Source organism: Bidens hawaiensis, unplaced genomic scaffold, assembly GCF_021521415.1.
Source record: "Bidens hawaiensis isolate Kalapana, Puna unplaced genomic scaffold, B.hawaiensis_p1.1 tig00000512_1, whole genome shotgun sequence".
Lineage (NCBI taxonomy): Eukaryota > Viridiplantae > Streptophyta > Magnoliopsida > Asterales > Asteraceae > Bidens > Bidens hawaiensis.
Window position 1 is genome coordinate 2,932,660 of NW_027491033.1, and position 11,895 is coordinate 2,944,554.

At 33.2% G+C, this 11,895-nt stretch overlaps 1 protein-coding gene across 1 annotated transcript; it reads right to left on the reverse strand.

Moving 5' to 3' along the window:
• Positions 1-3,584: 3,584 nt before the first annotated feature.
• Positions 3,585-8,646, reverse strand: LOC143631369 (UDP-glycosyltransferase 83A1-like). Its single transcript, XM_077100157.1, has 2 exons — positions 8,166-8,646; positions 3,585-4,486 (listed from the first exon to the last, which is right to left on the reverse strand). Exons 1-2 carry the CDS (start codon positions 8,644-8,646, stop codon positions 3,585-3,587), a joined length of 1,383 nt encoding a protein of 460 aa, XP_076956272.1.
• Between the last annotated feature and the right edge of the window lie 3,249 nt (positions 8,647-11,895).

Genomic DNA, 11,895 nt, shown 5'->3' on the forward strand with positions numbered 1-11,895 from the left:
TTACTTTTGGTTTTGGATTATTTATTGATTGGTTCATGTTTTGGTAAAGTTTTTATTTTATTTGGTTATGATGCTTATGCGTATTTGGTATTAATTTATTATCAGTTTTTGTTCCATATGCGTCTTTGTGAACGTCTTTCATGTATGAATGCATATTAGGTTGTTTACTGTGTGTTTACAACTAGTTTATGGTTTATTGTCAACATTTTCCATAGGAGCGATAATTGAGAATTTAGAGATACTTTGTATTCTGCCACTTGAGAGACCGGGAGGTAATTAAGTGTCGTCTGTTTTGGTCTTTTGCGGGTTTGGGTAGTGATTGCACGGGAGTGAGTTACCCTATATTCCCTTAGATTCTTATAGATCCGAGTTATAACCGAATTTAATAAGAATACCCCTTACGCCTTAGGGTGTTTTGTGATTAGAGACCGGGAGGTAATTTAATCTTTGGGTACCTTAGCATAGTTAGGTGAGGTGAGACCGAGAGGTGATCCAAACCATTAACCGTTGAGCTTTACATGATATTTAAGGTTCTTAGGTATTGTTGGTGAGACCGGGAGGTGATCTAGCGTACTTTAGTTATTCCTTAAATTTCATATTTTTAGAATACGGTACCATTCATTAATCCAATTCCGAGAGTTTACGAGTTAACTAGTAGGATTCCTTGCCTAGGTAGTTGTTTCCCCTATTTAAGTATCTGCCCGATTTTGCGTGTCAGTTTTAGTTTAAATATTATTTAATTTATAGTTAATAATTAAAAAAGACAAAAAATCAATAAAATTAATTTATTTAAGTTATCAGTCAGAGTTTAGTTTAGGTGTCGCTAGTGTCCTTTGGGTTCGATATCCGAACTTCATTAGGCTTTACTACAGTTGATAGGTACACTTGCCTGTCTAGTGGTCTAGCATTAGGATAGTCTAGATTTATAAATTTAAAACTAGAGTGTCTAGATTAGGTTAAGTTTTTATTATACCGTTTCGCACATCATGTGGCGAGTCTGTGTGAATTCATTCGGTTTTCGTCACTTTAGTTAGCATACCAGAACTAACACAACTGACATACGGTCAGTTTTCCTTACAGTACCAGAGCGAAAAAATGGATAATATAAAAATTGATGTGCACGAATGGGATGGTGTTCGTCGGTAACCACGGGCGTTGGTAAAACTCGAGCGTTGTCGGTCATGGATGTTGAGGCGATGAGTCACTCTTGGCAGAATCAATTAGTTTTCATCATGTTTTTTACGGTCTCAGAAATCAATCAAACAAAAAACCACAAAATTGACGTTTGACTGGCTTCTATTATTTCGTTATGACACTAGAACAAAAAAAGTTGACAAGTATGGTGCCACCAAGTGGCCCAATCAAGGCTTAGCGGCACCAAACTCTCCAATTGTTATATATAATTACATAAATAATCAAGTTTGACCATTTTTTTTAAATAGACATTGAATTTTATCCTTAAACTCCAATAGACATTCAAACTGAGTCAATCAGAATACGTCACGTACCCCAAGACACCTAAAAATATTAAAGACAGCTAAGCCTTTGCCGTCTCTCTTTGGACTATGAAAATCATGAAAAAAATACTTTGAATCAATTAGAAACTGCCACGTGTCCAAAGCTGCCTTAATTTAACCTACAAGTCTTAGCCACCTCGTTGTAGGCTAAAAAAGGATAAGGCAACACTTAGCCGGAGTCCTTCTTTTTGGCCTACATCACTCTATATTTTATTTATGGGTTCACTCCAATTTTATATATAGGTGTCCTATTAAAATTTTGAAACTCGGAGGTTCCAATGAACCTGCAAGCAATGTTTTAAAAACCGGTATTTTACTCGTACATGACTTGGTTAAAAAATGGTACAATCGGTTGAATTGGGATGTACCTAGAGATTCAACCAGATTCAATAATTTACTCTGTAATTCAATATAAATATAACTTTAACTTAAAAGTACATTAATAAACATCAAACATGAACAATGATTGAGTTAAATAGGAAGTTTGTACTTTGTATACGAACTTAATCAATTACAAAAGATGTTAAGAAACCATTCTTAGATTTGCATGATACAAAATCGGTTGATTAGTGAATCATCGTTTACTGTGTTTACTCATTTCAATTTTATCCGTTAGGTTTAAAGTTTTTTTTATAAATTGGGCTGAAAAAAATATCAAAAACCACTTAGGTTTTTAACCGGTTTACCGGTTTAAATATGTATTATTAAAAAAACCGGTGATATGATGTTCTAGTAAACCACCTAAAATACCGGGCTCTAAAAACAGGTCGCCTTACAAAAATTCTGTATAACCCGGCCAGTACGTACAAATTTTTAAACATTGCTCGTAAGTCACTACTTAGATCCACCCGTGCCCACATTTATAAGGGGTAATTTATTCTAGAAGAAGTAGTTGATTTACACAAAAGTAAATTTCGTATTGGTTTATTTAGAACAAATATGACCGAAGCAAAAGTTTCAGTTACCATTAGTAACTTTTTAATTTAATCTGTTTGCTGTGGTTGCTGTCAGTTTTGATGTTGTTTATTATGAAATGTTGATGACGTTGTCCACGCTACTTTTGTTTCTTGCATTTAGTTTCTACAGTTTACAATGTTTCTTGTCGTCACTGCTAATTCTCCATCCGCGTGCTATTGCAAGGGCTGCTCTAACCTTGATAAAATGATGATGCAAGGGCACACCTCTCCCCCTCCTCATTCTCAATATGATTCATCTTCTTCATTCTCCTCAACAATGATAGATATTACCGTCTTAGAGAATCGTGAAAGTTTTTTGAGGCGAAGGAAAAAAAAATTAGGCCTAAATTAATTGAGTAATTGAGTTTAAACATTAAAAAAAATTATTTAAAAAAAAAATAAAAATTCCGGCCAATTGGGGTGCCGGGCCAGGTTAGTCGGCCACCCGGCCTTGCACACAGACCACATCTTCTTGGATGGCTGTTCCAGGCAGCCTACCATCACCATAGCGACCATCATCCGCCTTCATTCACCACCGTTAATCACCACAGCACCCGTGAAAACTCAAGCCCTGGGCACTGCTGTTCTATATATCCAAAATACTAAACCTTTTTTATTTCTTATGGCATAAGTTAATAGCAACGTATACGATATGGTCGGGTTTGAGTGCCGGAGGTCTCCCAAGTAGCAACCCTTCTACCCATGGGCGTGTGATTTGTCTACATTCCACACTCTCCAGACTCTTAAAACTTTTGTTATGAATGAAATTAAACAGTGTACGACTATTGTGGTTAACATTGATGTACACACAGTTATAGGTCTACAACATTGAGATCTTATAAATATAAAAGACTACATTCACATTAATCACCCTTTATTCAATTTTAATTGTAGTTAAATACCCATTTTAATCTATGCATTTAGTAATAGTGTATAAATTCATGGTGGAGTAAAATACATAATTTTATACAAAGTCAACATGTGTTTTGAACTACATGGAAACAATGCAGAAAAGAAAACACACATGAAAACAATGAAAAAGAGAACACACATGAAAACAATTAAAATCATAAATGTTGTGCATTATCATTTGCACGTTTCATTCACACAACTAAGCATGAGTATTCCCTTCCTTTACCCAATCAATAAAATTGTTGAGATTTTTGTCGGAAGAATTTCCCTTTTGCAAGCAATCAATCACTTTTTCTTGCAAATTCAAAGCATTTTGTTTGATTGTGTCGATAGTGAGAAGTTGCTCCACTTTACTCTTGATTTCTACTCGTGTAACAATACCTGTATCATCTTTGTTTAAACCCACACCAGTTTTCCAGACATCACATATATATGTCTTATCAAAAAACTGATCAGCAAAGTATGGCCAGCACATGAAAGGAACACCATTGCTGACACCTTCCATGGTAGAGTTCCAACCACAATGACTCATGAAACAAGCCACTGACGGATGGCTTAGGACCTCTTGTTGAGGTGCCCAGTTGACGATTTTCCCAAGAGTACCTATGTTGTCCATGTAACCATCTGGGTATACATAGTCCATACTGCCACCTGTACTATGTCGAACCACCCACAAGAATGGCCTTTTGGTATCTAAGAGTCCCAAAGCTAGCTCTTCAAACTGCTTCTGGTTGAAAATTGTGGTGCTTCCAAATGCCACATAGATGACAGAGTTGATCGGCTGTTGATCAAGCCATGTTAAGCAAGTGGAGTCTTCATTCCAAAAGTGGCCTACTTGCTTTGTTGAGCTGTTGGTCGCTAAAAGTGGCCCAATTGGCAACATCTTTGGAAATATGGTGAAAGCCCCAAGCTCTAGCTCCATGGCTGAATTGCAAATTATTTGGTCGGCTATGTATGTTGCTTCGTTACCCTCAAGAAATAGGTAATCAAAGAAAACTTGGTCTAAGATTGGGTCTCCCATAGATACCCATACAAACATTGTAGGGTCGATGAGTGGCATGTACGTTGATAGCTGAACCATGTCATCCTTCAAAATTTTCCCTGAAAGAAAAGGAATTTTTATTTGGGTACCTTCTATTACATGATATTCGCTCCATAAAAACTCAGACCGAGTTTAAACGATATCGAGTCTAAAAAATAAGTCTGCTTAGTAAAAGAGCATGCGCCTGAACTTTACTTATCGAGCTCGAGCTGGTTCATGAGCCTAATTTTTTTATATAATTTTACATAGGGGTGTTTGGGATTCCTTATTTTCATCAACTTATAACTTATAAACTTTTTGAAAAGTCAATAAGGTGTATAAAGTGTTTGGAAAACAATAAGGCCTTATGGATTTTAACTTATGAAAAAGAAAAAATAAAGGGGTTTTAAAAGTTAGTATTATGTAACTTATTAACTTAATGTGTTTGATTATCTATTACACCTCTCTAACCCTCCAAACCTCTTTTTTTTACCCTCCTTTTAAAAAAGAGTGTTCCTTTTAGTAATTTTAGTTTTGCTCAACACATAAGCTAATCATAACATTTTTTTAAAGTTTCTTTTAAAAAATTCATAAGTTAATAAGTCTTTTTAACAAAACTCATTTTTCACATAAATAAGCAACCCCAAACACACCCTTAATAAGTTTTTACACACACACACACTAGTTTTTATCCCCGTATTACGGGGCTGTTTTACATTACTCGTTTTTAATATTTATATACTTTTTTGGGTTTAATTTTATTTTATTGTAATGAAATTTATAATATACTTAGAGTTTGATGATAAAAATGTTTCACAAATAACTAAGATGTTATAACCTGGTTTAAAAGTTATTTGGGTTTGGTAAGACCCAAGACCTGCTTATTTTTTTTACTATAAAATTGTTTTTTAATTATAAATAATATTTAAAAAAATAAAATCATATAATAATTTTTAGTATATCCTATTTTATAGGATTTTCACATCAATAATTTGGTGAGAATAATTTTTAATTTAATGCGATGTTATAACCCGTTTAAGGAATCTATGGGTTTGGTAAGACCCATACCCATGAATTCGGGTCAAATGCATGAGAGGCCTCCATTTAAAAATCAAGCAAATCTGATGACTCTAAAAAAATAGGGAGCGATCACATTGCGACACGTAAGATTTTTATGTTTTCGTTTATATATATTATAGATAATAGATAGGTATGGTTATTATATATATTGGAAAACAAGAACGATGAAATATAGTTATCATATATATTGGAAAAATAAGTAGATGATATATATTATGTTATATATAAAAACTATAATTAATACTCATAAAAATAGTTATATATGTATTAAAATTAATCAATATATACTAAGCAGGCCTAAAGCGACGACTTGAGCTTGAAAAACTACTTGCAGTGGTGGATCAACAAGTTTGGAGGCATAAAGCAAAGTACAAAATATGGGCTTTTATGCATTGCTTTTATTCGGTTAAAAATTTTGAATGATTAAAAATATCTGACCTATTAGCTATAAAAACCAACCCAAGCTGATCTATTTATGTCCGACTGGAATATAATATACTAGCTTTTATCTCCCGTATTACGGGGGTTTTACATTATTTGTTTTTAGTATTTATATATATTTTTTATTTTAATTTTATTTATTGCATAGAAGTTAATGATATACTTGGTATTTGATGATGAAAGAGTTTTATAAATAAATTAAATTTTATAACCCGGTTTAAAAGCTATTTGGGTTTAATGCAACCCATGACCCATTTATTTTATTACTATAAAAATGTGTTTTTAATTATAAATAATATATATATATTTTAAAGAAATCAGATATTAATTTTTAGTATATCCATACTTTATAGGATTTTTATATCAAATATTTGGTGAGATTAATTTGTTATTTTAATGAGATGTTATAACCCGTTTAAGGAATATCTGGGTTTAGTGAGACCCATACCCGTATATTCGAGTCAAATGCATGAGAAGCCTCCATTTACAAATAATGCAAGTGGTGGCTTGAGAGAATGTAGGGAGCAACCAAAGAGCTTTTAAAGCTTACGTTTATATATATTATTACTAGTTATTATCCCCCGTATTACGAGGGTTGTATAAATAATATTATCATTTCTAATACTGTGAATGTATTTTTTTTTGAATTTTAGTTTATTTATTGTAAGAAGTTAATAATATACTTGAACCTATTTTGATTAATTTATGTTGGCCTATGTTCATTTATTAGTGAAACGTTGAATGAATTATTTACTTAATTTTTATATTTATTCGTTTATGTTCATTTGTTATAATTTGGATATTATTTTATGAAACTTTCATTTAAGTTAAACCTAAAATAAAAAAGAATCATTAATGTAACTAAATCCATATTGATAAATTAAATTAAGATTTGATTACGGGGTTTGTTTTACATTTTACGTTTCTAATATATATATATATATATATATATATATATATATATATTTGTATTTTAATTTTATTTATTGTAATAAATTAATAATATACTTAGGGTTTAATGATGAAAGAGTTTCATAAATAAATGAGATGTTATAACCTCGTTTAAAAGCTATCCGGTTATGATGATACCCATGACCCGTTTATTTTTTTACTATAAAGTTGTTTCATAATTATAAATAATATTTTTTTTAAATATCAGATTAATATTTAATATATACCTATTTTATAGGATTTTCATATTAAAAAATATATGGTGAGACTATTTTTTTAATATAATAAGTTATTATAACATGTTTAATGGTTATCTGGGTTTGGTGAAACCCGTGTTCGTAAATTCAGGTTAAATGGATGGGAAACTACCATTTACAAATAAAACAATATGATGACTTGAGTTAAAATAGGAAGGTTTCATTTTTATATATTTAAGATTAAGATTCCAACTTGAGTTATGTTTGATACCTTTGATACAAAAATATCTTAGGTCACAATTGCATAACAAAAGAAGAACACATGTTTAGTGCTAGACAAAACAGTACATAAAAGACCTTAAAAAATATACAAAATAAAATGCATAAATAGGCCATTTAAAAGTAAATCTTCATCATGAGATATGAGTGTTTTTGAGCAATTGACGTTTAGATCCAAAAGACAAATCGTGAATCATAATATGATTGCTCCAACAAAATTTCTACGATCGGCTTGGAGCATAAAGTAATTTGAACGTTTATTTTTATTGGGGCCCAGAGGGACATGTACCCCTCCGAAGAAGAAAGATTCAAGGATATGCAAAGAAAACAAGCGCCTGCAGAGATTTGAACACGAGTCTACAAAAATTACGAACCAAGTAATCTTATCGATACATTATACCAAAGATATGTGAAGAAATTAAATTAGAGAACAAATAATATATACCATATGGATATATTTTTTTAAAATGAAGGCCCAAATTATTAGGGGCCTAAAACCCTAGCTTTATTATTTTTATCTTGTTGAGCCGACCCTGACTACTAACAAGATGCTTTAGACTAGAGCTCAAAATGATACCAGCTCGAGCAGTTGTATGTTAAACGAGCGAATCTCGAGCGTCAATGAGTCCGGGATGGGCTCGACTTGTTTACACACAAGTTAAGGCAATAGTCACGACCCGTGTGAAACATGACTAGTATTTAGTATTGTATATGCAATATTTGAGTTCCAATAAAAAGAATTCAAAAGAGAAGCTTAATTGCATACAAGTAACTATATATTATTTTGTACGTCTATAAAAGGTTATCTAACCTCTAGTGTCTATAACTTCATCGTCAATTAGCTTCTGAATGCTCATGGCGACGGCCACAACTGCAGCCGAGCATGGAGTAAAGATTGCTAGTCTAATCCCCATCTTCCGAGCAACTTTTCCAACCCATCCCATGCAAAAATCGGCAACGATGCAAGTAAATTTATCCTCATTATTTTTGTTGATATCATTTATTAGCTCTTCTAGTTTGGCAGGCATGAGTTCAAACATTGCTTTGGTCAACAACCCAATATCATCCCTATTGTCACATGGTCCCAACCCGTCCGAGATTGTAACCATGTTCATCAAATCATTCGGGACATCTATATCTGACCAAGCACTTGTAACTCGTTTGTGAATGAACTCGGTGTTCACAAAGGTGACCTTGAGACCATTGCGGATAAAGGAACGTGATACCTCCATGAGAGGAATCACATGGCCTTGTGCTGGATAAGGTATTACTAGAACATGAGTATTTGTCATTTTTGTGTCACCGTGTGTGAGTGTTTAATTAGAAGCTCTTGTCGATGGGTATAAATAATCGAGGTTACAACTGCTGGTTGATTTTTACGTCGAGTTATTTATGGGAAGTTGGAAAGCAACCCATTTGTCTTATGTTTAATAGATAGTAATTTAAATTTAATAATGTTTTAAATAGAACAATTTTTTTATTACACCTACATTAAGTGATTAAAACGTTTCTTTTAAAAAACTAATTTTTAATAACGCACACATATTTAAAAAAAGGTAAATAAGTCAAATACAATAATTTAAGAATTTAAGTATGAGTTATAAGCTCGGGTTATTTTTCAGCTAAGGGCAAATTAAGATGGGATTTTCAGAAATTGTGAGTTTGTGACGAACTGATTATGGGTTAGATTTTGACACGGTTCAAAAAGTTAGAATTTCGAGTAGAAAGCCACTCTATTTCAGGTTGGTTTCGAGTGAGTTTCGGTTCACGTTTTTGACACACGTAAATTTAGCTTGGGTCTTCAGATTCGAGTTAGTTTGGAAATTTGATATTGATATGGGTCAAATTTCACACTATGTGTATTTTGGACAATTTCGAGTTAAAACGGCCGGCTAACTGATTCCGAGTAATTTAACTAAGATTTGACATGGGTAAAACTTGCAGATTATTTCTGAAATTTAAATCTGCTTGTTTATGTTTATTTGGTGTCATAATAACGTCTATATTCTTGTTGTTAGCTGCAGTGACGTAACGTGAAGATCCGCTTCTATATCGCCTTAATATAAAATCAATATAATTTAAAATAACAAAATTATCTTATCAAATTGAGTGATTTTAATACGACAAGGAGATTGAAGACAGCAATGATTGACAATAACATGCAAAATAACCTCCATGTCATCTTAGAGCATTCTCATATGGTAACAACCCTACTTTAGGGACAACTTTTTTTTTTAAATCAGCCCAAACTTTAAGTTTAATAATAATTCGCATTTAACTAATGAATTAGACCCACTAGGTCTGAACCTAAATTGTTAAAGCTAGATCTATCAATTTTTTTTAATAAATAGATTCAACTAACTTAACATGACATAACTTAGAACTTTATAAACTTGTATATTCTATATAACTACACACATTATAAACCATACAGGGACAAGTTGTCAGTATTTATAAAAACCATAACCTCATAACCTAAGTAATACTAATATAGATAATAAAAACATTGGATTGTTTATTTATTTATTTTTATCCTCATGTTTTCTTTCTTTTTGTTTACGTACATAGCATTTTATTTTTAATAATTGGACCACTAAATATAATAAACACTAAATAGCTCAATTAACCTATTAACTATATAATAATACTAATTATCTAAACATGGAAATCAAAATTCTATCATATGCCAACTCCATAAATTATAACATGGACTTTAAATCTTCCACCAAAGCATATCTTTTACTCTAACCTAAGAATTAGAAGGATTTACAAACCACAACTCAGTAAAATCCCTATGATTATTTTTGTAAGATATTAGCAAATCTCTTTTTCCTTCTCTCAAACCAAATCTTATGGAAGATATAGCCAAAGTCAATTACTTGCAAATCCTTCCATAATCTCATGGATCCTCTGCAATTCACAATCTTTTTCCATATCTTCATTAGTCCCCAAAATTGATATAGCAAAAGATCATGTACAGTTCCATAAGAACTCCATGAAATCCCATGGTTGTTCTTCATCTCAAAACTCCATTACTTTCTCTCTTTTTCAAGCCCTTTTAAAACCATAACCAACTCCTTTTGAAGCCTCCTCAGAAGGTCCTTCAAAACAATCATCAAGATCATCAACACTAAATTATTCCAGCCATAAGTAGCCCAGGAACCTCTTGTTCTATTTTAATGCTGGAAATTGCCGAAGAAAGATTCCAGCTAGAAACAAACTTCAAACGAAAGATACAATAAGAAATCCTATATAAAGCCAAAGATGATTCTTCATTCACCCGCCAAACTTTTATGATTTCTTTGGGCCTTTAAACCACAAAGTTCGAGTCCTGAAAGCCCTCTTAATCTGCCCAGGAAGAACCAAAAGTTTTCATCAATCCTATATGTTGTATCAATCAAGAACAATCTCCAATTGTGAACCTTTGCTCACTTGTTTTGCTGCTGTGATCAACCCAAGAAAGATTACAGAAGAAATCATCAATCGGTTCTCACCTACACTCTCTCAACCTTGTAACTATGATACCCACAAATGATGTTCTAAGTCCTAATCATTCCTAACTAAATAACACACAAAGTTATTAGCCCCTTGTGATCTTAATCTCTGCGTCCATCAGTCCCAAAATCAAAACCCGCTCTTGTAACATGAAGCTCTATAAAATCCTAATCTACTTCAGCATTCATTTGATCATTCAAACCTCTCATCTATTCACTTCAACTATCCAGCATTCTCTCTAGTACTCCAGCAAAAATTAATCCTTTTAAGTACCCTAGTCGGCCATGGTGTAATCAGAAGGTATTCATCAGGCTATGCGATAGTAATCAACAACTATCCCTTGCCACGTAAGATTTCATTCTTGTTTCTTTTTATTTTGGTTCTCATGTATAGTCCCTTTATTCCCAGCCTTGAATTACCCGGGAGTGCTCTGATCTTCTCTAAATACTGTGATCGGTCAAGAGGAAGAGAAGAAGCATCCTAGCTTGAATAGGTTATTACACACCTCTTATATATAATCTTGTAAGATTGATATCATATTATATCCAACCAGGTTCTAATCCCAAAAACTTGCCTCCACAGAAAGTTAACAGCCCTTGGTGATCCCTTTCTCGACCTACAACAGTCCTAAATCGACCCGAAGAAAGTCTAAAAACATATCTGGCCGGGTTCGTCTCCATGAAGGTTCATCCCAATCATCTTTTTCTCGTTTAGTATCTTTGTTTTTCACAAAAATTTGTTCTAAAGTCTTTACCCTAACATGACCATGCTTTCCACAGAAGCTTTTGTCCTCTTGGAAGTTCTTATAACCTCCTTGAATCAGCTCCGAAAGTAGGTATTTGAAGAGGTAGGTCCCAGCAGAGCCCAGTTGGACCCGCAAGACTCACCTTGAACAGGGACGTCTGCGCAACGACCAACTGCTCCCGCAGGACCCACCATGCTCAGAGAACCTTACGCGCAGTACGCCAGCTGTACCCGCAGGGAAAGCCTCCCAATGGTGAAGTACCCCGCCTGTTCCCGCAGTTGCGGATACAAGCCATCAGGGA

Bases quoted from the DNA above. Each gene is read 5' to 3' on its own strand.
- LOC143631369 (XM_077100157.1), bottom strand. From the start codon at position 8,646: ATGACAAATACTCATGTTCTAGTAATACCTTATCCAGCACAAGGCCAT. The intron at 4,487-8,165 runs GTTAGATAACCT...CTTTTCTTTCAG, and splicing joins TGAAGTTATAGACACTAGAG to GGAAAATTTTGAAGGATGAC.